Source organism: Vidua chalybeata, chromosome 30 (genome assembly GCF_026979565.1).
Source record: "Vidua chalybeata isolate OUT-0048 chromosome 30, bVidCha1 merged haplotype, whole genome shotgun sequence".
NCBI classification, from domain to species: Eukaryota; Metazoa; Chordata; class Aves; order Passeriformes; family Viduidae; genus Vidua; species Vidua chalybeata.
Window position 1 is genome coordinate 646,736 of NC_071559.1, and position 27,077 is coordinate 673,812.

General features: G+C 58.7%; 1 protein-coding gene across 5 annotated transcripts in view; it reads left to right on the top strand.

Moving 5' to 3' along the window:
* Positions 1-27,077, top strand: part of HDAC7 (histone deacetylase 7) — a 59,061-nt gene that overhangs the window by 21,376 nt on the left and 10,608 nt on the right. For 3 of the 5 annotated variants that reach the window (XR_008435200.1, XM_053967452.1, XM_053967455.1), the window contains exons 1-7: positions 3,213-3,591; positions 23,584-23,774; positions 24,869-24,959; positions 25,716-25,827; positions 25,923-26,038; positions 26,311-26,433; positions 26,853-26,962. Coding sequence is in view for 4 of the 5 variants with exons in the window: in XM_053967452.1 (XP_053823427.1) it covers positions 3,540-3,591; positions 23,584-23,774; positions 24,869-24,959; positions 25,716-25,827; positions 25,923-26,038; positions 26,311-26,433; positions 26,853-26,962 (795 nt within the window). In the remaining variant the exon portion in view is untranslated. Of the gene's footprint in view, positions 1-3,212; positions 3,592-23,583; positions 23,775-24,868; positions 24,960-25,715; positions 25,828-25,922; positions 26,039-26,310; positions 26,434-26,852; positions 26,963-27,077 lie in introns of those variants that run through there. The other 2 variants (XM_053967453.1, XM_053967454.1) reach the window with 1 other exon arrangement.

Below are 27,077 nucleotides of genomic sequence, written 5' to 3' on the forward strand. Positions count from 1 at the left end.
TGTGATCCCTGCACACATCCAGCCCACTTTTGGGGATTTTTGTGATCCCTGCACACATCCAGCCCACGTTTGGGTTTGTCTGTGATCCCTGCACACATCCAACCCACCTTTCTTGGTTTCCTCAACCTAAAACTTCAGTCTCAAGGCCAGGTGTGGTGTATGGTTGCTGGAAGGAGAATTCGGAAGGTGTTTGTGGGGTTTTCCCCAGCTGCCCTTCCCCTCAGAACAGTGAGAATCCACCCTGACACCCGGATCCATCGGGCTTTGTTGGTATCCAGGAGCAGGAACGGTGCCAGCAGGAGAATTGGCTCTTCCACAGGGCTGCATTGCAGAGCTGGATCAAAACACGGCTTACACCAGTGCAAAACAAACCCTGCTGAGCTGGACAAGCTCTGCTCCGCGCTGAAAGGTGGGACCAAAGGTAGGGAACAGGAGGACAGAGGTGCAGGAGCTGGGGGAAGAACTGGAAACCAGGGGTAGCTCACACTGCTCTCCAGGAGAGCCTCGTTTCTCCTCATGGAGAGAATTTTAATGTGTGTGGGGTGTCCCTGTCAGTGGTGGAGCATCCTCGCAGTGTTTCCCTGGGTCCTCCTCTGTTTCACTAGGGAAATGTGCTGCTCTGAAAGAAAGCAGCATGTCCAAGGAGCCTCTGGATCTTCCTGCAGCCCTGGAAGTGCCTCGGAGCTCAGTTCCAGAGAGGTGGAAGCCGGGCAGTTCTTGCGGGAGCAGTGGCTCCCTGATGCTGCAGGAAGGAGTTGGGATGTGGTGCTGGGGTCAGCTCTCTGGGGATGTTCTTGAGCCTTCAGAGGAGGATCTCCCATGGAAGGAGGATCTCTCACAGAAGGAGGATCTCCCATGGAAGGAGGATCTCCCATGGAAGGAGGATCTCCCATGGAAGGAGGATCTCTCACAGAAGGAGGATCTCCCATGGAAGGAGGATCTCCCATGGAAGGAGGATCTCTCACAGAAGGAGGATCTCTCACAGAAGGAGGATCTCCCATGGAAGGAGGATCTCTTACACGAGGGCGGGGAAAGATGTTGATGCTGAGTCTGCTTTTTCATAAGCTGCTGTTGCATAAGGGGAGCCTTGGGCAGCCCAGAAAATGTGGAGAACTTCCTCGCAATTCTGGAGACAAAGCCAGGATTGCTCCCTCAAATTCTTTCTTCCTTTTATACTTTCCTAAACTTCAAGGCTTATGTAAATTCCCCAGGTGTGCCCAGGGCTCCATGCACTGACGATAACTTTCATTTGTAGCCTGGGGGTGCAACTTCCACATGAAAATTGTCTCTTCTGCTCCTGCCTTGGCCTCTTTGCCCCATCCAGCTGCCTTCAGCAGTCCTGGGGAGGCTGCTGGAAGCAGCTGCTGTCGGGGTTATGGCTGCAGGGTGGGGATATTCACAGCAGAGCTGTCTCCGAGGTGGGCTCTGTCCCTTCTCCCACGTCCTTGCCTTGCTCAGTCCTGGTTTTGCTGTGTCCTTCGTGTCACCTGTGTGTCCCCTCTGTCCTGCGTGGTGGCCTGGCATTGGCTCCTTGCTGTCCCAGGATGGAGGCACCAGAGAACTCCAGGCTGCAGGAGCCTCTGCTGAGCTCAGCATCATCCCTGCCTCGGCCTTTTCCTTCTTGCAGGACTGCACCAACCCCTCGCTGCAGTGGTGGGCACAGAGTGGAGGTGGCAGCGTCCCAGGGAGGGTCCCCATGCCAAGGGACAGTCCTTGCCACCGTTTGTCTGGGCCCTGTCACCTGCTGGCACGGGGACAGCAGTGCTGGGATAATTGAACTGCACGTTAAGCAGATCTGTGGCTTGTGGTGGTTATTCAGCCTTTGGAAGCTGGGTTTAACTGGAGGGCCTGAATTGGCTGTCACTGTCTGGGTGAGGGATGGAATCAGAGGTGCCTTGTTCCCCCTCATGCCCTGGGTAAGTTTTGGAGGATGTTTTTAGAACAGACTGTTTGGGGAATTCAGTAATTTCATAGAATCTGAGGGTGGTTTAGGATGGGAGGTGCCTTAAAGCTCATCCAGTCCCACCCCTGCCATGGCAGGGTCACCTTCCCCTGTCCCAGGGTGCTCCAAGCCCTGTCCAGCCCGACCTTGGACACTTCCAGGGATCCAGGGGCAACCACAGCTTCTCTGGGCAACCTGTGCCAGGGCCTCACCACCCTCCCAGGGAGGAATTTCTTCCTAATTAGCACTGTAGACTGTGCTGATGACTTACTCCTGACCAAAAACCCAGGAGGAAGCACATTTCTGGGATGTGAGCGAGCTGGCAGAGCACAGTGGCATCACAAGTATTCAAATGCAGCTGCTGATGGGATGGGCACGCTGTGAACTAGCAGGGATTGGTTTCAGGTGCTGAATTTGATCTCCAGAAACTGCAGCTTGTGTGTTTGTTTTCCCGGTGTCTAAGGGTTCAAATCAAATGCGCTCCCAGAATTGCCATTTAAATTTCCCTGCATTAATCTTGATGCTGGTTATTAACCAGGAGCAGATCTTTCCTCCCCACATCTGGTGGCTGGGGGCAATCCCAGCCCTTCCTTCCAGGGGTAAGCTGAGCCAGGAGCTATGAGGGGCTGCTTGGGCAGAGCTGGGCTTTGGGATTTGGGATCTGGGCTTTAGGCTTTGGGGGTGCTCTGGGTGCTTCGGTTCTGCTGGCTCCCTTTGAGGCTCCTTTGGCCACAGCAGCATCTCTGCAATTCCAGCTCCATGGAGGTGCCTGGGCAGGCTGAACCTGTGGCAACAGGCTCGGCTCGACGTGGGCTCGAGGTGGTTTGTGCTGGGGTTTGGCCTTATCCCAGTGCGGAGAAGCCGTGGCCACACTGGGCTGCAGCTCTGCACTTCCCAGTGGGCTCAGCCCTGGGGATGCTCGGGGCACTTTGGGGCTGGGGACAGCCACCTCGGGGTCCCAGTGCTGCCGACTTGGGAGGACAGGAGTGGCCTCGGGGGCTGTCACAGCCTTGGCTTCGCCCCAAGGGCGCTCACAGCAGCCACCTGCTGCGACCCAGGTCTCTCTCGGTGAGGTGAGAGTTGTTGTGCAGAGTTTCCTCTTTTATATCCTCTTATGTCACGCAGCCCCGGCGGCTGAGCGCGCCCGAAATAGCTGCCAATCCCAGGAGGTTTCACTTCAAGGTCTCTATTCTTGTCTCGCCGGCGTTACTCAGTCATGAGCTCAGGGAGCGTGGTGTGAGGAGCAGCAGCGAGTGCCATGCAGGGCTCCTGCCGCTGGCCCGGGGTGGCTCCGAGGGGACGCTGTGGGCACAGCCCAGCTCGGCAGCCGCACAGCTGCGGGCTCTGAGAGACCCCGGCTGGCTGGGGATGAAATAAGCGCTGCCGGAGCCGCTGCGTTCCCAGCGGAGCCCGAGCCGCTCCGGAACGGGATGAGTCAGTTCTGAGAGGCTGCTCCGTGGCCTCGGTTGCGTCTGACCCAGCTCGGCACGGCTCAGATGCTCTCCCCACTGTGCCAAGGATCGGGTGGGCGGCAGGGATGAAGCAGAAGTGAACGTGGGATGCGGAGCTGCGGCTTCCCAGGAGCGGAACTCGCTGGATGTTCTCAGGGTTGGAGATCTCCACCACGCTGGTGATGTTCAGCCCATCCTGTAAGTGCCTCTCCCATCCCCGGGCATTTGTTCCTTCCCTGCACGGCTGTGAGCCCTGGTGGGGCTGGGGGAAGGTGTGGAGGGAACATCCTTCAGGATGCTCACAGAGAGGGAGCAATGCTGGGTTCGCTCCTGGGCCTGGGGTGGACCTCCTGCCAGTGGTCCAGTGGGCACGGCCACCAGCGGGGCCAGCTCAGGGCACTGAGGGTTGATGGACGTGGCCATGAGCGGGGCCAGCTCAGGGCACTGGGGGTTGATGGACATGGCCACGAGTGGGGCCAGCTCAGGGCACTGAGGGTTGATGGACATGGCCACGAGTGGGGCCAGCTCAGGGCACTGGGGGTTGATGGGCCACCAGCAGGGCTGGCTCAGGCTCAGCTGAGGGTTGATGTCCCAGCCCAGGTCGTTCTGCAGCCTTGGAGCCACGGGAGGGGAGCCACAGCGTCGGTCCCAGCTGCAGCAGCAGGCACAGGCCAGGCTCCTCTGTCAGCCGCATTTTCTGGCTGTTCCAGAGCAAACTCACGAGTTTCCCACCAGCTCTGCTCAGATCTGGTGAAGGCACTGCCTGGGGGGATACAGGGGTAGTGCTTCCACAGGATTTTGCCTATTTTTGAGGGTGCTTCTTGGGAGGAACCTCATTTTCCAGACTTCCTTTCAATTCCTTTAACATTTTCAAGCTATTCTGCCTGACTCCAGCCTTGCTGGGTTAGGTGCATTTCCACCCTGGTGTTAGTCATGCCCAGCTTGGGCCATGACCAGCATCCTGCACCTGGGGGATTTTTGGCACGGGGCAGGGAAAAAGCCCATCCTGGGTGGGAAAGGTGTTGGTGGTGGCTTTGGCTGAGCCGCGAGGTGCTTGGGGCTCTGTACGTGGGGTTGCTGGGGAGGGAGTGTTGTGTTCCGAGCTCGCATCCTGCCTCTGCTGCAGGGAATGGTCACGTGCGCGCGAGGCCTTTGTCCTGTGCCTCGCTGCTTTTTTTAAAATTTATTTTTAGGTGCTCTCTGGCTTCCTCTTCCTCCTGCACCGCGCTGCACTCCCTCTTTCTAACTCCCTCTTTTAGGATTGCTTTTCTGAACCGTCAGTTCCTCCTTAAAGCCATTTTTTGCAGGCCTTTGTCTGCGCTTGGGAGCCGGCCCAGTTTAGCGTTAGCAGCTGCTGGCTGCTCTGGGTAAGCAAGAGCAAATAAAGGTTTACACGGAATGAATCATTTGAGCCTTATCTGTCCTCCCCAGTCGGGACAGCTGTGCAACTTCTGCTGGAGTGCCTGGAGGGCACAGAGGCTCCTCAGAAAGCTCCTCCTGCCCCTGGCCAGCCTCAATGGGTTTGTGCTGCTGATCCCAGGGCTGCCTCAGTGAATCCTTCCTGTCTCCCAGCTCTATTCCACGCTTGTGGGTTGTGAAGCTCTGCTCTGGAATGGCTCCTTTTCCATGAGGGCTTGCTCGACTTGGCTGCTTGGGCCTCGCGGATGCTTTGGGTGGTTTGGTCGCTGGGTGAAAATGCAGAAGTGTCATGGTGGGAGCCACATCCTGGTGGGATCTTGGTCGTGGTGGGATCTTGGTCGTGGTGAGATCTTCATGGTGGTGGGATCCTTGTGGTGGTAGGATCCTTTTGGTGGTGGGATCTTCATGGTGGTGGGATCCACGTCATGGTGGCATGCTCATCCTGGTGGGATCCTGGTCATGATGGGATCCTTGTGGTGGGTGAGCTTTGAAGGCAGACAGGGTGCGTGGTGATGAGCTCCTGGCGTCCCCTGGGCTGTGGGACAGAGCGTGGTACTCAGGACCTGTGGTGTGGCTTTGCTGGTTTAAGAGGCAGGATTTGCAGATAAGCGGCTGTAGTTTAATAACAAATAACAAATGTTTAATAACAAATGTGGGAGGAGGGAGGGGACAAAGGCAGATAAATCCTTGGGCTCGTGCCTGGGAAGTTTGTATCTGACACCGAGGTGAGGAGCTGACCAGAGCTCATGTTGGATCCTGGGCACAGAGGGTTCCTGAGGGATACCCTGGCAGCCACCAGGGTCCTGGATCCATCACCCCTTCCCCTCCTCCTGGCAGCTCCGAGTGCCCCGTACCAGGCTGAGGAAACAGAGCCTGCACAGCCCCACGAGGCCGGGGTGGAACCTGCTTTTCTCCTATGGCAGAGCAGCTCTCAGCCACTCTTACCAGGAGTGTGCCCAGCCAGGGCTTGGCTTCTCTTCCCTTAACTCATTTTTTAGCCATTAGGTGGATGGGGCAAAAGTCCTGCTGGGTTTCTCCAGGCCGTGTTTGTGGAGCTGTGGGGCTGGGCTGTGTTGTGACGCCTCATCTCCTGCTGTGGGTCCATCCCTGGCTGGGCAGGGATGCTGAATCCCCCCTTCCCCACCAGCTGCAGGCTCTATAAAAGCGAGCAGAAATAATTCACCTGGATTAAACCACAAATCTTCCCTCTCCTTCCAAGGCTCTGCCGCCGTAAACAGCCGCGGGCTGGGGTAGGTGAGCAGAGGCAGCGCGGCCCTGCCAAGGCCTCGTGTCCACAAATGACTAAATCCTGCCTGAAAAGTCAAAGTATAAAAACATTATTTTTTGGGTTTGGCTGAGCCTCGTGGATTGCTGGGATCGAGCCACCTTGGCTGCCTCTGGACACTGCCTGCGGCTCTGCCCATCTTGCAGCTGGTGAGGAGGTGGTGAAAGGCTGGCGAGGGTGTGTGGGGGGCTGGCAGGGATTTGGGGGTGCCAGTTGTCACCTGAGGGCTGGGTCAGGAGCCTCGCCGGGCCCTGAGGTGGTCTGTCACCCTGGGCTTTGAGCACAAGCAGGGCTGGACCTGCCTCTCTGCATCCCTGCTCCCAAATTGCTTCTCCTTCCCGTGCTCGCATCTCCAGCTGCCCGGGCTGGGGAATTTCCTGCTGCTGGCGATGGATAACAAAGCTGATGTGGGGCTTTGTCTCCCATCGCAGCCTCCCGGGGCAAGCTCAGCTGATTGCCAGCTCCTTGGGCTCTCCCAGCTCTCACCCACTGGCAGGGGTAGTGCCTGGCTGGATCCAGAGGTGGTTTGTGGGTGGATCCCTGATTTGGGATTCCTGATTTGGGACCCCTGCACTGACCCTGCACCATTCCCAGGTACCCGGAGCCGACGGCACAGAGCTGGCAGCCACCAGCCCTCAGTGCGTAGCCAGGCCCGGCGGTGAGACGCTGGTATGCGAGATGTAAACTCAATCCCAAAGTTTAGATTACAGCCCTGTGAAAAACATCAGCTCCCCTAAATGGAGCCCAGATGGTGGCGGAAGCCTCGAAGAAGCCGAGGGCCAGGAATTGCAGGAACCCTGTGAGCAAAGGGCCTGGGGCCATGGCGGAGGGAGAGGAAGGGAGGTGGGGTTATGGTTTGGGGTCAGCTCCTAAACCAAGCTGGTTCCTCAGAGGTGGGGTTATGGTTTGGGGTCAGCTCCTAAACCAGGCTGGCTCCTCGGAGGTGGGATTATGGCATCGAGGGTCAGCTCCTAAACCAGGCTGGCTCCTCCGCCTCATCCGCTTGGAAGCAGCCAGGGATGACCAAAGTCTCCCAGGCTGCATCACGGGAGCGCAGCCTTTCCAGAGCCAAGGTTTCCCACAGAGCTGAGCTCTGCATCGAGGGCTGCACCCGGGGCCATGAGCGCACAAGCACACAGCTCTGCCCACCCGGGAGCTCTGCCAAAGGAGTTTCCCAGTGCCCTCACCTGGGCAGGTCCAGGGCTGAGCCCAGGGTGAGGGGAGAGCAGAGCTGGAGCTGGTTTGGGCAGGACGAGCTGCCCAGGATGGTGGGGACAGGCTGGGGGAGCCTGGCCCTGACTCGGGGTCCTGCTGTTGTGAAAAATGAAATGTCCTGGGGCATTGAGAAGGGAGCTGGGGGCTCCTTCCCCCTGTACTCCTTCTGGGAAGGTGGGGGTACCTTGGAGATGTCTGGGAGGGCTGGACCCCGGGAGGATGGAGACCTCCGGATGCTCTGGTGGTGTGAGAGCAGCTGGTTCCCCTCCCAGAAGCAGTGGTGGCCTGGGCCTGCAGCAGGGACCTGCTCTGGGGCAGGATGGGCTGGGAGATTTCTCTGGAGGGTCTGGCCGCATTAGATGGGCATTGGGAAGTGACCTGTCCCCTCTGGACAGGAGAGCAGGGACACCCCTGCAGGGTGAGCTCCCCCCAGGCTGCTGCCCTGGGAGGAAGGCCCAGGTCCCTGGAGATAACTCTGTGGGTGCAGGAGCCACACACCCTCCCTCCCCTTGGAAATAAAGCCATGAGACAGCCCAGGGATAAACACCCAGCAGGGCAGACATCCAGCTTGGCCATCTGCAGGGACATGGGGCACCTGCAGGGACATAGGGCACCTGTAGGGACACCAAACATCTATAGGGACACAGAGCTCCTGCAGGGACACCTCCAAAATCCCTGCAGGACTGAACCTCTGCTGAGTCTGTGCTTTTGGGTGGTGCCAAAAAGCATCAGGTGGGAGTGAGGAAATGGGACATCAGGTGAGAGTGAGGACTGGTGACTTTGATGCTCTTAATGCACTGTCAGCACTGTACTCCCCACTTCAGAAGGGCTCATACAGCTGCAAAAAGGAGGCCCTGCCTTGAGAGAGGCGATGGTGGAGCCCAGGCTGGCTGGTTGGGCAGGGGACACTCGAGGCCTCGGCTCCTTTGGCGGTTGGAACAGAGCAGGACGTGTTGGAGGCAGGGGTTGAGCTGTGGTTTGTGCATTGGCCTCGTCCTTCCTGTGTGAAAGACGCCCCATCTGCCCCATCTGATCAGTGCTCGTGTCAAATCACAGCCCAGGGAGTCCCTGGAGAAGCATCTGCAGTCGGCTCTGGGCCTGGCCAGGGCTCCATGAGTCTCGGTTGCTGTTCCTGCGGGTTCCTTGGCCGCCTCCTTGTTTGTGCTCCGAGGTGTGGATCTCTATCAGTGCTGATGACGAACCCTTGAAAGGGAGCAGGGAACTGGGAGGGTTTGAATTGTTTTTGCCTTGGTGGGACCTTGCTGTCAGAGCTGGATTCTTGGGGTGCCTGGCTGGTTTGGTCACGACAACTGTGCCTGGGTGGAGGTTCTGTCCCAGCTGGGGCTGGGCTAGATCAGCACTGGGGACCAGGGATGGGGCTGGGCTGGAGGAGCTGGGTGCTGGCACAGGGGGACGTCGGCTCCAGCGCAGCCCAACCAGCCCAGCCCCACACGGACGCGTCTGGGACACGGTGCCAGGAGAGCCCAGAGGGTGCAGGGTGTGCCTGGGAGGGGCGCAGGGTGTAGGATGGGGTGCTGGCACATCTGGAGGTGGGACAGAGAAACTTGCAGAAGGATTTGTGGGCTCAGCCTGGTTGGAGCTGGGGTGTGTGCTGGATCTGCACGAATCCGTGTGTCCTCCCTGCTCCTCCTGCATATCCTGGCTTGCAGGGGGAGGCTGGAGCAGATCCTTGCAAAACCCCGCCACATTCCCTCTGTCCACGTGGCTTCTGTGGTCATCCCCTCGCAGCAGCTCTTGCACATTCCTGACCCTGGGAACGAGAGATGAGGCTTGGCCGGAGCTCTCCCACTGACCAGCCAGGCTGACCCCACAGCCCAGCTCAGAGCAGAGGTTCCCATCCCCATGCTGGGCACTTTTTGGATGTGCTCAGCATCAGCCCATGGATCTCCCAGTCATGGGGATGAGGATGCCTCAGAGAAAGATCTCTGGGATGAGCAAAGCTCCCAAAGTGACATCTCACCACAAAACCTGGTGGTTTTTATTTTGTCAGATTACCCAAATTAATGGCAGGAACACTCTGACTTAGGTTGATTTCATGGCAGGGAGGAGGAATCACACCCCAAAAGTCTGTCTGGGAATTGTGGCTTTCGTGCATGAAAAAAAGAGCTTCGTGAGGCAAAGGCTAAGCAGGGAATTTGGTTTGGGGCTGGGATTTGGGTGGATTTAAGCCTGGAGTGGGGCAGGAGGGGCTCGGGGAGGGTTTGTGCAGCCTGTGCTGCTCCTGGCTGGGGCTCCAGCTCTGGCAGGGTTGGGCTGAGAGGAGCAGCCAAACAGCTGGGGGAGAGAGGAGATGCAGCTCCGGGAGCCAGGCCTGTGGGAGCTGATTTCTCTGGGAAGATTCAGATGTGTTTTATCTCGCTGGAATCGTGGCCTCCACGGGGGCCTGCGAGGCAGGGGCTGTGCTCCTCACTGCAGACCCCTCCAGCTCTGCCAAAGCAGGAATTCACTAGCACTGCCCCATGGCTGCAGCAACCGCGGGGGTCTGAAGAAGCAGCCACAGCCCCTCCAGAGCCTGTCCCTCCCTCCAGAGCCCCCTCTTTGGTGTCACCACCCAAAATCCTGAAAACCCACCAGGGCTGGGAGAGGGATGATGATGGAGGAGGGGTGGAGGAGGGTTCCCTGCATGGAAACCATTCCTGTGCTTCCATATTTCCCACCCCTCCACAGCAAAACCTCTCCCCTTGCAGGGGTTTCAGCATCAGTCAGCCCTTTCTCTGCTCATCCCTTTCTGCTGCCAACCTCTGCAGCCATTCCAAACCTCGGAGCTGAGCTTGGGCTCCCCGTTTTCCCTCCAGCAGCCCCTTCCACATCCCACACAGTTGGTTTTTTTTTGTTGTTGTTGTTGTTGTTTTTTTGGGTTTTTTTGGGGTTTTTTTTGTGTTTTTTGTTTTTTTTTGTTTTTTTGTTGTTTGTTTTGTTTTGTTTTTTGTTGTTGTTGTTGTTGTTGTTGTTGTTGGGTTGTGGGAGCCCTGGCAGCGAGATGCCAAAGCAGAGCTCCCTGCCAGGCTCTGCGGGTGGCAGCGGGGAAGCTGCTGCACAGCTGCCGACCACGAAAGGGATTTTGAGTTCTTGGCAGCAATGGGAGAATCGTGGAATTGTTAAGGTGGGAAAAGACCTCCAGTATCATCAGGTTCAGCCTCTGAAGGGTTGCAATGGCTTCAAGAGGTTGGCAGCAAACAGGGATGAGCAGAGAAAGGGCTCACTGATGCTGAAGGGGAAAGATTTTGCTGTGGAGGGGTGGGAAATATGGAAGCACAGGAATGGTTTCCATGCAGGGAACCCTCCTCCACCCCTCCTCCATCTCCCAGCCCTGGTGGGTTTTCAGGATCTTGGGGAAAGAGTTTGGGTCTTGTTTTGCAGAGGGGCTGAGAGGAGCCCTGGGACACTGAAAACCAGTGAGGTTTTAAGAGGAGATTTACAGAGCAAACTGAAATTGTTCTTCTTGCTTCTTCTTCTGCGGTGTGTCTTAAATCTTCTTGAGAAGGTTTTTAATTGGAACACGCCACACTAAAAGGATAATCCCAGGTGTGAGTGGAGTCTGTCCCAGTTTAGCTGGAAATGTTCAGCAAACTGGTGAAGTTATGCCAAATTCTCAAGGGGAATTTGGAAAATGCTCCCAGGGATGCACAGGGTGGGATTTTTGGGCTGTCTGTGCAGGGCCAGGGGTTGGACTGGATGATCCTTGTGGGTCCCTTCCCACTCAGAATATTCTATGATTCTGTGATTCTATGAAAACATTTGTTCCTGAAATTGGAGTCATGCCTGGGATTGCGACACCCAGGCTGTGTTTCCAATTAATCTGCTGAAGTCGTCATGTATTTCCAAGTGCATTGGCTCAGCAGAGAGAAATCTGGCACTGGCTGGGGGCTGAAATGCCAGCTGGGATGTGCACGGAATGAAATGAGGGAATGGCCCCCGGGGCTGGCCCAGGGCACCTGGCCTGGGATCACCGAGGGGCTCTGCTGGAGGGGGGGATGAGGGCAGAGCAGGCTCCTCCTGGGAATGGAGCTCCCTGGAATTGTTGTGGAGTTACTGTCGAGTTTTTCCTGACCGCTTCCCTTCTGTTTCTGGGTGTGTGTTTTGTTTTGGGGAGGAGGGAAGGGGAGAGGGTGCAGTGAGTTCTGCTCTGTGCATTCCCTGCCCCCCATCCTGGGAGGATTGAGGGCCTCGGTGGGGATGGGGAGAGACTTTTGGGGTGGTGGAGCAACCTCTGCACCCCAACTCCTCCCAGGCCTGCCGGGGCTGCTCCTGCACATTTGGTTTGGGAGGGGAGCAGTCCCTGGGGTGCTGCGGGGCAGCCTTGGGATCAGTGTTGGGGTTCAGAGCCGGCTTGGTTTGGGGTCCTGGTGCTGCACTTCCACATCACAGCCGTCCCCAGGGTGCTGCTGCAGGGACAGGCATCCCCTCGGCCGTGGATTTTCCCTGCCCTTGCAGCAGCCAGGATTCCCGGGCGCAGCTGGATGCGACCCTGCCACATTCCTCTCCGCTCCCCAGGGATTTGCTGAGGAATAAGGCTGGGTCTGGAGCCGGATCCCAGCTGGGTGGGAGCGGCCCCGTGCGTTGAGCACAAACACTCACGGAAAGGCCGAGCTGGCGTAGAAATCTTCCTTTTCCAAAAAAACCGAGGTTCAGGCTGAGGCCCCCCTCCCTCTGGAGCCAGCAGGGAAATGGGATAGGAGCAGGGAAAGGGAACAGGGAAAGGGGATGGGAGCAGGGAAATGGGATGGGAGCAAGGAAGCGTTAATGGGGACAGTGGTGACAAGACCACTCCCAAACTGGATCGGGGCCATTCCCATCTGCGAGAGCAGCACTGGGACAGTGCATTCCTCGCTGGGAGTGCTGTGCAAGCCTGAGCACCCTCCTCGAGCCTGAAAGCCTGAACAAAACCCCAGGGAAGCCGGGAGAGGAAGGGGAAGGCGAGTTTTCCATGGGTGTTTAACGCTGCAGTGCATCGACATCACAAATTTCGGGATTTGGTTCTAACTTCCCAAGTTCCCCACTCCCAAAATAGAGCTGTGCCCTGTGCCTGTGTTCCCTGCTGTGTCATTTTTCTGCAGGGAGGATGTGATCTTTCTATATTTGCTTGCAGGACAATAATACTGATGGTTTCTATTTTTAACCCGTCAGCAGGGCAGAAATGCACTTGGGAATGTTCGGGGAGTGGAGCAGCCCTGGACCAGCAGCTTGGAGAGGGCCTGGCCCCACTTTTGGGCCTGTAAAGAGGGGCCAGGCTGTGCTGGGATGGTCCCCCTGCTCCAAGGGGCTCTGGGGGTGGTGGCAGGTCCTGTGACATGGGACAAGTGGCATTGTCCACCCCCTCTTTCTCCCTTTTCCCTCCTTCTGGAAGTGTGGCTCTGGCCACAGCTCTGTGCTGCTTATCCAGGTGTTGCCACTCCTGAAATCCCAGCCCTAAAACCACCTCAGACCTTGAAAATATGCATGGTTTTGGGGTGTTTTTAAAGAAAAAACAGCTTCTGTCACCACCTTGATCGTATAGAAGGGCTGCAAGTGATAACTTGCTCTCCCAGAGCCCTCAGAAATGGGAGGTGAATATCAAAACCGGCACTGACTTGAGTGGCAACCCCAAATTTGGGGGCTGATTGGTGACTCGGAGCGGTTCTGCTCCTGCAACCCTGCCCTGCTCAGCTGCCGTCAGCAGCGTCCTCGGCAGGCCAGGCTTGCGTGGGTTCCTGCAGGGTTTTCCAGCTGCTGACGTGAGCTGGAGCAGCTCAACTCATGCACCTCCCATCTGGAGAAGAAAATAGGGATTTAGGGCGGAACCCACTCCCCGGGGGCTTCGTTTCACCCTCAGGGCTGGGTCTGGAGAAAGCATCTTCTGCCATCTGGGTCTCCTGGAGTTTTTCCCTGCAGTGGAAAACCCTGCCAGGCTTTTGGGGTGGCTTTTGTGCTGCTGTGAAGTCCCTGGTTGCCGAGGCTGAGCAGTGACCGTGGCGTGTCCACGGCGAATTTTGCGTTGAAATCCAAAATCCCCTCCTTTCTTGGGTTCCTGGATGGAGGTGGATGGGGCAGATTGAGGTTTGGGGCCCCTCCTTTGGGGCAAAGAGGGGGTTCTGGCTCTGCCGTGTGCGGGTGCAGCTGCCCGGGCCAGTCCTGGCCGGACAATGGCCGGAAGCCAGGACCGCGTGCGGCTCCCGCGGCCGCTCCTGCTCCTCCCGGGCTATTTCCAGCTCATTGTCCATGGCGCAGGAAGGATGTCTCCAGCCTGCTTCCTTTTTGCCTCAAAGGGATGTGGGGCGGGCAGGGAGAGCAGGGGATTTGTTGTGCAAGAGGCACAATCACTGCTCCTCGAGGCTCCTCTGACTGAAGAGAGGTGGGAGGAGGGAGGGGAAGGTTTCATCTTGCTCCGTGATGGAGAAATGTGGCCACCAAAGGGGGTTCTGGCTTTTGGGGGATGTTTTTAGTGTGGCCAGAGCTTGGATGGTGACAAAGGAATGCTGCAAAGCCCCTCCTGGGTTTTTGCAGAGGTCCCGCTGCTGTGGTGCGGCAGAGTTGAGGCTCCTCACTGTGGTGGAGGAGGCCGAGCTCCCACGTGCCAGGAAGTGAAAGCAGAATTAATTAAGACGGGAAATGATCTTAATTTGTTCTGGCTAAATCCCTTTAGCAGCCGTAAACCCCAAGCATCTGAAGCAAAGCTCTGGTCGGGGCATGGCCACGCCTCAGAGGTGGCCGTGACACATCTCTGGGGGTTTGTCTGGGTGGCAGAGCCTTCCCAGTTTTACTGGGGCTGTCGGTGCTTCCTGGCAGGAGCCAGACTGGGAAATGCCCATCTCTGTGTGACCTGGATCCCCACTGAGCCAGGATCAGCCTGGAACAGCCACAGGAGTCCAAACCCAGCTCTCACATGTGCTGGCATCGAGTCCACCCTGGGACAGCTCCAGCTGATTTTTCCATGGGGGAGCAGAAAGTTTTAAGGATCCCTTTTGGCTTTTCCTTTGTCCAAGAGTGGATGAGGACAGAGCGGGGCTGTTTTATCCTCCTCGAGCAGCGTCGGCCGCGCTTGGGTCCCCATCACACTCCTGGGGCTCCCTCCCTACCCCGCTCCGGAGCTTTCTGACAAACCCCAGGGTGAGGGCCAGCCCCTGTAAGCTGCCAGGAACACCAGGAGCTCGCGGATTTCGCTGCTGACAGGAGGTGTCCGGCAGTGCCAGGGCGATGGAGCAATGCCTTGGCGGCGTTGGGGCCGCTCCTGCATGCGAGGGAAAATCTCGGCTGGGCTGCGGCCTGTTTGCAAAGGAGAGAGGGTCTGGTGCTCCTCTCCAGGCCAGGGGGGTTGGAATGGGCACCCCTGGGAGCTGGAGGAGGGCTGGAATTGGGTCTGGACGCTGATTCACCGTGACTTCTCCCGAGAGACCTCAGCATTTCCACCTGCTGCTGCTGCCCTCTGCCAGCACCTGCCCGAGCCCACGCAAAGCCTCCTTGTTTATTTTATCTAAAAGCAAAATATCCCCCAGAGGGGCGGGGTGGGGGGAGGGATGCCCGCTCTGGCTTAATTGCACTTAATGAGCCTGATGAGGCCGGCTGCCAGCGAGGGCTTTGCCAAGGCTCGAATCTGCCCGTGAGAACTGCAAGGGTGTGGTGGCGGCCGCGCCCGGGATCGGGGATCCGAGAGCTCGCGGGGCCGCGGGGCCGCCCTTCCCACGGCCTCGGTGGGCACGGGGACCGCGAGGAGCCGCAGGGACACGATGCCAGCCGTGGGTGAGTGTGCCAGCCGTGGGTGAGTGTGCCAGCCGTGCGTGAGCCTTCCTGCAGTCACGGGGGCCTGGAACAGGCGGGTTGGTGTGAGGGGCACCTGGAGCATCTGGAGCAGGGTCCATGGGTGGGTCCAGGTGTGTGCCCAGTTGTTTGGGTGCCAGGTGAGCTTTAAGCACCTGATGTGTCTGGGATTGTGCTGAGCTGAGAGGTTCTGAGGGCTCAATCCCCACTATGAGCACTGATTCCTCGGTGTCCAAGTTATTGCTGCTGCGCTGGGCTCACCGGGAGTTTCTCTGCTGATTCTTTTTCCTTTTTCCCCATTTCTGGACAGTTCAGCAGCAGCAGCAGCAGCAGCAGCTCCTCTTTCTGGGTTAAACCTCCAAGGCAGTGTTGCTCCATGTGTGTGGAGCACTCACACACCCACCTGCACCCTCAATTCTGCCGGAGCCTCGGCCTCCTCCAAGGCTTCTCCCGGCTCTTTGGGACTCCAGGTGCTCCTGGCATTTCCTCCCGCCAGAAATCCTGCTTGCTGCCTTTCCTGTAGCTTCTCCATCCCGGATGGAATTCCCAGCATCTCCCGCAGCTGCCTGCAAGCCCCAGCACCAAGCCAGGTTTGTCCCAGGGTGGCTGTCCCTGCTTTCCCCACTGTCCCCAGGGTGTGGCTCCTCAGATCCAGGCAGGTTTCATCCTCCCCTGCACTGAGGATTTGACACCTGCACCTTTCCCAGCCTCGTTGATGCCAACCCTGAGCTTCTTCCCGAGCACCCAGGGAGGGGAGGCAGCAGCCGTGGGGAAGGGCAGACAAAGTGTGTTTGTGCAGGAAACTGAAAATGTTGTGGCTTCCTCCCTGTGTCAGAAATAACTCACGCTGGGCCTCAGGTCTGCCCTGGGGAGCTCCTCAGCGGCTCCTTCTCAGACACCCGAGGGTCAGCACGGGGCGGGCTTGGGGTGAGCCCCGGCTGGGCCCTTGCGGGTGGAGGTTGAGCAGTCCAAGGATTGCACAGGGAATTGAGTTTGTGCCTCTTTCCCTTTGTGCCCGTGGAGCTGGGGCTGCCCCTGCTTCTCCCAGCTCCTTCTGCTTCTCCTGAGCCTCGGGTTTTTTTCATAAATTTTCTATTCTGACCTTCAACCCAGCCCTGGACCTCGACCAGCGTCTGCCAAAGGGGTTTCCTTCCCTGCAGCTCGCTGGGAGGCTCTAATTAACGGGAAGGTCGCCTTGAGTAGCCCCTTGCCGGGAGTCGGTATTGAGTGATTCCAGCTTTTTTTTTGTCTCAGCGCTTACAGATGAAGCACGAAGCCGCTTCGGGCAACACTGAGCCTTCCCCGGGGAGTTGTGACTCAAGCTGGGCTCTTGCACGCAGCAATTCAAAGAATAAATCGGTGCTGGTGCCGGCAGCTCCCGGTGGATGCCCGGGAAGGGCTTGAGGGCAGCGGGGCGGGAGGAGCTGCCGAGTCCTCCTTGCAAACCGGTCGGGAGCGTTCTCCTGCGCTTGGGTAGCTGAGGAGAGAGAGGTTCTGCAATCGTTTGATCTCTCCTCTGCTTCCCTTGGCGCTGTGGCCGCATCCTCCCGTGCTGATGTAATCGGAGCGGCTGCGGGAAGAGCCCCGCGCCCCGAGGCGCTTCCACGGCTTCCCGGCGCTGCTCGGCCTCTGCTGGCAGCGTCCTGCCGGGACAACAGAGAGCTCATCCCGCCAGGAGCGGGGCCAGAGCCTCTCCCCGGAGCAGCTCCGCGGACAGGAGGCGATGCCGAGCTTTGGGCAGCGCTGGTGCCCCTTGCCGGGAGCCTGGAGGGGGAGATGAGGTTGCTGGAGGGCACTGGGGCGTTCCAGCTCCACCAGAGCCGCGGGCTTCGCCAGCCGGGAGGTGCCGCCTGTGTCCCAGTCCATCCCTGCCTGCGGCTCCGGGCGGTGTTGGAGCTTTTTTCACCCATGAATCCCGCAAGGAGAGGAGCTGGGCGGTGCGGAGGAGCAGCAGCTCCCCGCGGGGTGTTTGCTGCAGGGAAAAGCCCCGCGGGAGCATCAGGTGGGGCAGATTTGCCTCCCCACCGGGACAGGGCCATGTCTGGGGCTCCCCAGAGCCGGGAGGAGCCGGCAGATCCCGGCCGGGCTGGGCGAGCAGGTGAAGGGAGGGATCCAGCGGGGCGGGATGCTCTCTGGGGGATGTTTCTCTTCGGGGAAGGGAGGATTTTTCCCAAATCTCGTGAGTTTCTGTGATTCGAGGCTGCCTGCGCCGCTCTGGGGAGCACCAGGCGCTGCCTTGGCTGCCCTTCAGCAGAGCCCCTGTGGTCGCGGCTTTCCCGGTGTTCCTCAGGAAGCCGCGGTTGCTGCGAGGTTTCCTGGGGACACCTCTCCCTCCTCCGCATGGCCTCTCCCGCGGGGGCCGCGCTGCTCTTTGGGATGGGCTGGGTGACCCGTGCGGGTGGGAGGGTGCAGGAAATGACTGCCAGAGGTTTCCAGCTGTGCCAGGGCTGCGGTGGGAATGGAGCCACTCGCTGGCCCCCCTCTCCCCTGGCCCGGCTGTGGCTGCAGGAGATGAGTGAGCCCTTTGATCCCCCCTTATCCCTGGTGCTGCCCACGCTCAAACCACATTTTGTGGGACCCATGAGGCAGCTACATCCTGCCTGTGCCCAGAATTTCCTGTGGTTTAGTACCTGGATGTCCCTGACATCTCAAATTTAGGCCCAAAAGCTTTTGCTGGGGGGTTTTCCCTCAGCACTGAGGTGCTCTGAAGGCTTTCAAAGCTCATCCCTGGGAGAGGAGCAGCATCCAGGGAACTCCTGCAAATCGCTCCAGCTCCTCTGGGAGCAGGAAGGAACAGGAAAGAAGTTGTTTGGTGGTTTGGGCAGTGCCTGAGGTGAAGTTCATGTCCGCTGTTAAGGTTTGGGGATTTGGGGTGACTCAGTGGATGTGGGGTTACCTTGGGATCCTCTGGACCACCCTCACCCTGGAGGCAAAACCCTTCCAGGGCCAATGGATTTGAGAGCATGTGGAAAACCTGCCTTGGAACTCCGACCTGGCTCACCTCCAGGAGTGTCTGATTTAGCCCCGGAGTGTTCCCTGTGCCTCTCCCAGGAATCCTGGCCTGTTTTCTCCGTGGATGCTGTGGGAGCAGCGTGGTCCCCTCGGATGGGATGGGAACAGCAGAACCAGGATTTGGGCTGGGACAGGGAGTGTTAAAACCAGCAGCACATCCAGGCCCAAAGGTGCTTCCTCCCTGTCCCTGGACTCTGGGCTGGCCCTGAGGTTTTTGGGTCCTGGAGCCGTGAGTTTCAAAAGGAAATGTGCACATTTGTGGGGAGAAAATTCCAGGGAGAGCTATTAAATGTCTGACTCAAAGGTCACGAGCTGCAAATAACCAGGGAGAGCAATCAGAGGAAGCATCTCACCCTGATCTGCCTCCCCAGGCCTGATGTGGAGCTCATTTCTAGGCTCCAGCAGGGAAAATTCCCATTTTTGTGCTTGGAATGCCTAAATAACTGCTCTGCTCACAGGTGCACAGCATGGTTGGGTATGTGGCTGAATCCTGGTTCGTGCCTTTGGTTGTGGGAAGGGTTTTGTGCTGCTCTGGTGACTTTGCCAAACTTTAATCATCGTCTGTCTCAATTTTTTTTTTTTCTGGAAACTTTCCGCAGAAGGAAGTTTGCAAGAATCAGAGCAGAAAAATTCGGGTTTACCCTGGTGGAAAAACTCTCAGGGGGCTTTTCTTGGAGCAGCATCCGCCTCGTCTTGTTTTGGAGCAGGAATTTGCTGTCTGGTGGGGAGGGGAGGGATCCACCCACATCTGGCTGAGGCGTAAAGCCCCTGAAACTCCCACTCCATGAGCTCCAGAAAGAGTTATCAGAACTTGGCACCCGGCTGCTCCAAACATTACATCTTCCCTAAGCATCATCTGCTCTCTTATGGCTCCTGCGGGACGTGGCCGACACTCTCTCCGTGTGAGGATAGCTGAGGTGGTGCAGGGCTTTCCCTGGAGCTGCTTTCCCTGGAGCAGCTTTCCGTGGAGCAGCTTTCTGTGGAGCTCCTGGGTCTCCCACCCCTGGAGCTCCCACTCTTGGAGCTCCCACCCTTGGATCTCCCACCCCCAGATCTCTGTGCTAAGGAGAGGAAAGAGGAAAATGCTCCAAATGCTGGAATTTTGTGGGATCCTACGAGGAAACCCCTTGGGGACACACAAGATGGAGGTAGGGGACAAAGGGACGAGTGGGTACCTGTGGGGTGCGGCACTGTCCCCCCAAAAGCTGGAGCTGGGTGGGTTTGGTGATTTTTCTCTGTCGTTCTGGGGAGCAGAGTTTGGTCCCTAATTAAAGCCAGCACCCCGGGGCCCAGCGGGGTTAAACGAGGTACCCCAGCTCCGGGATTTCCTATTTCTCGAGTTCTCCCTTTGTGATCTTCGCATTCTTTCAACACAGCCCTTTTGGTGTGGTTTCTTATTTAAGTGTTTTTAATTTGAGCGAGCTCCCTCCAGCTCATTCCTGCTCCTTGTGCAGGGCTCTGGAGAAGACCTTTTCCCTTTTATTTAGAGAGGAATGTTTTTAATCACCCACATTCTTCAACCCGCCTGAACTCTGAACCTTTCAGAGCAGATCAGCATAAGATGGGAAACACTTTTATAAAAGAAGATGGTTTATTGGAAAAACCCAGCCTGGATTTAACTGCTGCTGCACCTCAGGGCAAGCTGTGGGCAGGCAGGGATGAGGGAAGGGATTAGGGCAGGGGTAGACAGGGATATAGTAGGAATAAACAGGGATACAAGTGGAGATGAGGGCAGGGATAAACAGGGATACAGATGAAGATAAACAGGGATGCAGGCAGGGATGAGGGCAGGGATAGATAGGGATGAGGGCAGGCACAAGGGCAGGGATAAACAGGGATACAGGTGGGATAAATAGGGATTCAGGCAGGGATAAACAGGGATGCAAGCAGAGGTGCAGGCAGGGAAGCACAGAACAGCAGAGCTGGGATGCCACTGCTTTGCTCCTCAATAACCTTCCTGCCCTGCTTTGTTTGCCTCTTGCTTTATTTCCCTCTTATGTAAGCCCAGCTCTGTGGACGGCTGATTTGCCTCTTTAAAAACAATCAGGAAATGCCAAAGCAAAGATTTCTATGCTGGATTTTTTTTCTCTTCCGGGATGGCTGGCTGGGAGCAGTGTGGTGGTGTCCCAAGTGACACCACCGCAGCACTGCCACCCCCAGCCTGGGCAACTCGCTGCCACCAAATTTCACCCTGTCCCAAAGCTCCTCAGGAGTCTGGGAGGTGCTGCAGGGCAAAGTGGCGCTCCCCACCCTGCCCTGGCTGTCCCGGCCCTCCCTCTGTGTCTGTCCCACCTCGTGGCTGAGCCCGTGGCCCCTCGGCTGCGTTCCCTGCTCCGTTCCGTGCCGGCAGCCTGGAAAATGCTGGTAACGCGTGCCGGGGCTGGAGCACAGAGCCCTCATTCATGCCCGGCCACGGCTTTCCCAGGGCGCTCCGGGGAGACTCCGTGTCACAGCCTCCCCTTCCCATGGAGGATCCATGGGCTGGATCTGCAGCTGCTGGAACAGGGTTGCTTTGTGTGATGGGATCCTGGCCCCGCGGCTGTCCTGGTCCCAAACTGTGATCCTGGTTCCAGCCCATGCATCCCAGTCCCAGATTGTGATCCCAGTCCCAAATTGTGCATCCTAGTCCCAAACTGTGCATTTCAGTCCCAAACTGTTCATTCCAGTCCCAGATTGTGGTCCTGGTCCCAAATTGTGCATCCCAGTCCCAAATTGTTCATCCCAGTCCCAAATTTTGCATCCCAGTCCCAGCCACGTGTCCTGCTGCTGGTGGCTTCTGAGGGTCCACTGGGCACCAGCAGGACCCAGGCTAGGTTGGGGACAGGGACAAACCGCCCAGGAGCCACGGTGGGACTTTACTTTTGGCTTTTTTGGGGCGGGGGGAAGGGGAGGAGCCGCGGGCTTGGCCACCAGCCCCTGGATCATGTGGGAGGGGGTTGTTTACTGTAACTCCTGGCCCAGGGCCCGGCAGCAAACCCCAAATGAATTCAAGCTGCAGAGGGAGGTCACAAACAGCTCTCGGGGCAGGCTGGGCTTTGCCAGGGGGGTCCGGAGCTCAGGGCTGTGGAGCGTCCCTGAGGAGGTGCCACGTGCAGGGCCCTCACCCCCGAGGGTCCCCACATGGGGACAGTGGCTCCTGCCCAGAGCCCGGGTTTCTCTCTCAGTGCCACCAGCCCTCGTCCCGCACCGCCCTGGCACCCAGCACGGGGCTTTGTGTTTCCAAGCACTGGAAAAACGCCCTGAACTTGGTGGCCTCATCCTGGCCAGGAGCATCGGGGTTGGGATGCCAGTGTCACCCCGGGGCACGCCAGGCCAGGCCCTGCTCCCAGGGTGCCTTTTCTCATCCCAGCCTCTCTGAAAATCCACTCGGGCATCCCCAGTGTGGGGTGGGCAGAGCTGGGGCAGGAGCGGGGTCCATGTAGCTTCTTCTTCCCTGGCTCCAGAGCCTCTTGGCCGTGGGGATGCTCGACAGCATTTTCCTGGCTCCAGGCGAGTGGTGAGGAATTGTTTTGTTTTTCTGGATGCTGCCCGGCCTCCCTCTCCCCCAGCAGCCCCCATCCCTCCCTGCTCCGCTTCCGCTGCCTCGCAGTTTGTTTTTATAGGGATTGAAACAAATGATGCAGAGAGAGATTCCCTGAGCCCCCATCAGCGCCTCTCCTCGGCTCTGCTCCCTCCTGGGGGTGTCTGGAGCAGCCCCTCCTTCACCTGGGGTGTCCCAAGCCCTTCCCACCTCATTTTTCTCCCCCAGTCCCTTCCCATCCCATTTTCTCCTCCCAATCCCTTCCCACCCTATTTTCCCCCTTTAATCCCTTCCCACCCCTTTTTCCCCAATCCCTTCCCACTCCTTTCCCCCCCCCAATCCCTTCCCACCCTATTTTTCCCCCCAATCCCTTCCCACCCTTTCCCCCCCCTCAATCCATCCCATCCCTTTTTTCCCCCAGTCCCTTCCCATCCCTTTCCCCCCCTCCAATCCCTTCCCACCCCATTTTTCCCCCCAGTCCCTTCCCACCCCATTTTTCTTGGGAAGGGGCAGCATCAGGCTGTGCTGAGCCACCACGGGCAGCTCACACCAAACCCCGGAGCTTCCGGTGGGCATTTTTAGGGAGTAGAGAAAGGCTGGGACAACTCTTTGGGTGCCATCAGCTGTGCCTGGCTGGGCTGCTCCTTCCCCTGGTACCCCCCACTCCCATTGGAGTGATGATCCCAAACACAATCCCGGCAGCATCCCCAGCTGTCACACACCTCTCGTGTGGTGACATTTGGCTGCAGAGGGGACACGGGGCCGGCCGAGTTCCCGCAGACCGGCGGCGTCCCGGGGCGGGATTTGGCCGGGCCAGAGCTGCCAGAAGTGCCCGGTTCCCATCCTGGGATGTGGCAGTGACAGCCTGTCCTTGTCCCCCTGCCAGCAGCCCGTGTGCCACCGCCGCTGCCAGCCCTGCTCCCGCATCCCGCATGGTGAGGGGCCAGGACGGGACAGGAGGGGACAAAAAGGAGGGGACAAAAAGGAGGGGATTGACAGGAGGGGACAAGAAGGAAAGGACAGGCAGGAGGGGACAAGAAGGAGGGGACAGGCAGAAGGGGACAAAAAGGAGTGGACAGACAGGAGGGACAGGAGGAGACAAGAAGGAGAAGACAAGAAGGAGGGGAAAAGAAGGAGGGGAAAAGAGGGGACAGACAGGAGGGGACAGCCCCGCTTGTCACTACATCCTCCAAAATCACGGATGCTCAGCTCGGGACCCCCGAGGCAGGGGCAGCTTCCCAAGGCTGGGGTTGTTGATCTCCATCAGCCTTCCTGTCCCGGGGTGCAATTAGAGCCAATTAACCGGCCACTAATGAAGTGCCAGGCAGTTATCAGGAGATGGAGAGTGGGGTGAACCCTTTGGTGGGGTTTCCTGGTGGGGTTTTTTAATGGCCTGAGGTCGAGGGTGTTTCTGTGAGGGGGAAATCCTCTGAGGCAGTGGGTGCGCTATGATCAGTGAAAAAATGGGGCGGTTTTGGGGGTGTAAGGGATGATTTCAGGGGTGTAACTGGGGCTATTTTAGGGGTGTAACTGGCACTCTTTTGGTGGTGTAATTGACACTGTTTTGGTGGTGTAATTGACAGTATTTTGGTGGTGTAATTTATACTGTTTTGGGGTGTAATGGACAATTTCAGGTGTGTAAGTGGCAATGGTTTTTTGTGTGTAATGGGCAGTTTCAGGTGTGTAACTGGCACTGGTTCCACGGGGCTGGGGTTTCACCCCTCAGGGAGGTTGTGCAGGGAACATCTTCACTCCAGAGCCCTTCTTCACCACGATGCCAGGCAGAGGTGCCTGCAGCCCCCTGGAGCCTCTCCAGAGGAGTGGGATTTCCAGGAATCTCCTTCCCCAGCTGACGGGGAAGGCTCTACAGGCAGAGGATGTTCCGTGGCAAATCCCTCTCGGTGGCAGGGCAGGTCCCTGCCCTTGTACCAGACCCTCCCCTGCCAAGCCCGTGACTGAGCCGTGTCCCTCTGTGTCCCCACAGCTGCCGTGACCCCGTGCACCTCCCCGCGGGTGCCCCAGGCCGTCCCCATGGACCTGCGGATCGGGCAGCGCGTGGTCAAGCCCCAGGACACGGCGCTGCTGGCCCTGAAGCAGCAGCAGCTGCAGCACCAGCTCTTCCTGGCCAGCCTGCACCAGCAGCAAGTGGAGCAGCTCGCCCACCAGCACGTCAGGGTACGGGACACCCCACTTTTGGCAGGGTTTGGGGCAGGATTGGGTACTTTGGAAGGTGAATTTTGCCCCCAGAGCACAACAGCGGTGGCAGAATCGGGGCTGGCTTTGAGTTCCCCTCTCTGGGCAGGGATTCAGAGGAAAAGGCTGGAAATCCCAATGCCAAAATTACATTCCCAGGTGAATTCCTGCTTTTCCCTGAGCTGGAACATCTGGAGGGGTTTCCAGCCAGCCCAGCGACCTCTGTGACGCAAGGAGGCTGCTTGGGGAGGCAGGTGGAGGGGTTGTGTCTCAATTCCAGGCCAAATTGCAGGGCTGGAGCCTCCTGGCGTGTCCAGCTGTGCTCCACGGGCAGAGCAGGAGCCAGAGCGGCTGCAGGGGATCCCTGCGGGCCAGGAGCTGCCCCTCCTCGGCCATCGCTGCTGCTCTGCCCCGGGGGCACGGCCGAGTCAGCGGTAATTGGTTTTTTTTTGGGAAGTGTCACCGAGCTCTGGTGCCACCCGCAGCTCCTGCCTCACGCAGGGGCACTGCCAGGTCCCATTGGCACAAGAAACCAGCGGGATTTGGCGGGGATGGCTCCTCCAGTCCCGGGGATGGCTCCTCCGGGAGGCTTCAGAGGGAGGCAGGTGGGAGGACACGTCCAGGGAGCTGTGACCATGCCCAGGGAGGAGTGACCATCTTCAGGCACCGAGATCCCCCTGCCTGTCCCCAGGGCTGCTCCGGGCTCAGGGCAGGAGCCATTTCCATGGATCAGCTGGGATTTCCCTTGGATCATAGATTTTATTTTTTTTTTCCTTTTGTACTCAACAAAGATTTTTATTTTTTGCCGCATTGCAACACCCAGACATGTCCAAACACCCTGAGAGGAGGCAGCGAGTGGGAACAGACAGGTTTTGACTTTTATGATGTCCCCGGGGAGAGCAAAGCATCCCTGGAGACCAAAACGTGTCCGGTTTGTTGTGATGGAGCAACTTGACACGTTCCCATCAGCCAGAGTGACACAAGGGACTGTCCCAGGCGAGCTCCGGGGAGGGGTCAGAGGGCTCGGGTGGGGCTGGGCAGGGCTGGGGGTCCCTGCCCATGTCCCTGTCCCACAGGTGGCCATGGAGTCCCCGCACCGCGAGGCTGAGCCGTGCCAGCAGGAGCAGGAGCTGCGGCAGATCCTCAACAAGGACAAGAGCAAGCGGAGTAAGGGCTGCCTGTGCCCGGGGGGCACTAGAGGGGCTTTGGGGAGGGGGCTCGGGGGATTCTACCCTTACCCAGACCAAGCTCTGCCTTCCCGTGGGGGAAAGGGGTGGGAGAGCATCCGCAGAGCGGGGCTGCAGACCCCTCTGGGACCCCCGGGCTGGGTTTTCAGACCCCCGGGCTGAGTTTTAAGACACCACTGGGTGTCAGACCCCGCTGGGACCCCTAGGATGGATTTGTAGACCCCATTCAGGTGACAGACATCAGTGGGACCCTAAGATTGTGTTTTCAGCCCCCCAGACTGGGTTTGCAAACCCCACTCATCCGCCAGACTCCGGTGGGACCCCCGGGTTGGGTTTGCAGCCCCTCAGGCTGGGGTGCAGCCCCCGCCCAGCCGCGGTCTCCCGGCGCCCTCTGGTGCCGGCGCTGGAGGAGCCGCCAGGGGCTCGTTCCCAATTTTGGGATGCTCAGGGCTCCGTGTCGCACCTAATTAATTATTACTTAATTAATTAACTCGTGCTCGGAGGTGCCGAATGCTGGCAAGATCCGTGGAGCATCCCTGCTGTAAGCACGGAGCATTCCTGCTGGCACAGACAGGTGGGGGACAGGATGGGAGCAGAGCCAGCTGTGCCTCTCGGGGGTCTCCAGCCATCCTGGTGTCACTCCTGGAGCTCTGGGGTCGCGATCTTGCCCGCAGGGACCCTTCAGAGCGGCTCTGAGCCCCGTGGGGTCACTGTGGTCACCGTGGTCACCGTGCAGGTGCCGTGGCCAGCACGGTGGTGAAGCAGAAGTTGGCCGAGGTCATCCTGAAGAAGCAACAGGCGGCTCTGGAGAGGACCAGCAACCCCCCCGCTGCAGCCCTGCCCTACAGGTAAAGCATCGGCACCTTCTGCCCCCAAAGAGACCCGCCCCTACCCCAAACCTGCTCAGGGGCAGCTGGGAAGGGGCTCTGGCTTCTCCCCGCAGGTCTCTGGAGCCTCTGGAGCCCGAGGGTCCCTCCCCTGCCATGCTCAGCACGTTTCTGTCCCCCGTGCCCAGCACTTCTCTCGACACCCCCGAGCATTTTCCGCTGCGGAAAACAGGTACGGCCTCGGGAATGTCCCCATGTCCCTCAAGGATGTGGGAATATCCCTGTGTCCTCAAAGGCCTCAGGAATTTCCTTGTGTCCCTAAAGACCTCAGGGATGTCCCTGTGACCCTCAAGGCCTCAGGGATGTCCCCGTGACCCTCAAGGCCTCAGGGATGTCCCCATGACCCTCAAGGCCTTGGGAATGTCCCCATGTCCTGGCTGGAGCTGGGAGTGGCCCCACAGAGCCCACCCCGGTGTGGCCAGGACTGACCCCCTCTCCCCGCAGCGTCTGAGCCCAACCTGAAGGTTCGGTGCAAGCCCAGGAAGTGCCTGGACCGGCGCAAGAACCCCCTGACCCGCAAGGAGAGCGCTCCCCCCTCGCTGAAGAGGCGCCCGCCCGACACCATCGGTGAGGGATGAGGGACAAGCAGGAGGGGACAGCCAGGAGGGGACAGGCAGGATGGAGACAGGCAGGACAGAAGAAGGAAAGTCCTTTGTCACCTCTGCTTGGGGACAGTGACACCAGGGTTTGGTGTGTCCTCCCCAGGGGCTGGGCTGGGGTGGTGTGGGACTGGGGAACTGGGAGGTGCTGGTGTGGGATGGGGGTGCTGGGACATGCTGGTGTGGGACTGGGGAGCCTGGAGGTGTTGGTGCAGCTGCTCCTGCTGCTTTTGGGGCCCAGGATGGACCTGCAGGTCCGGCGTGGAGCATTCCCACCATTGAGTGGTGCCTTCTGAGGGGGATTCAGCCCCAGAAGGGTGGGGCGCAGTGGTTGGAGGGGCTGGTGGGGGGTGGCTGTGCCCTCACCCCCTGTCCATCCCCTCCCAGATTCATCCCCCAGTAGCAGCAGCACCCCCGTGTCAGGCTGCAGCTCTCCCAACGACAGCCTGCCCGCAGAGCACGCGGCGCTGCCTGCCGCCCCGGGTGTGGCCCACGAGGTAAGCCCTGCTGGCTTTGGGGAACCCCTCTGGGCTCACGGGGAGGGCACGACCCCAGCCCCGAACCCCCTGCCTGGATCTGCCTCTCCCTGCATGCTGGGATGACCTGGAGTGC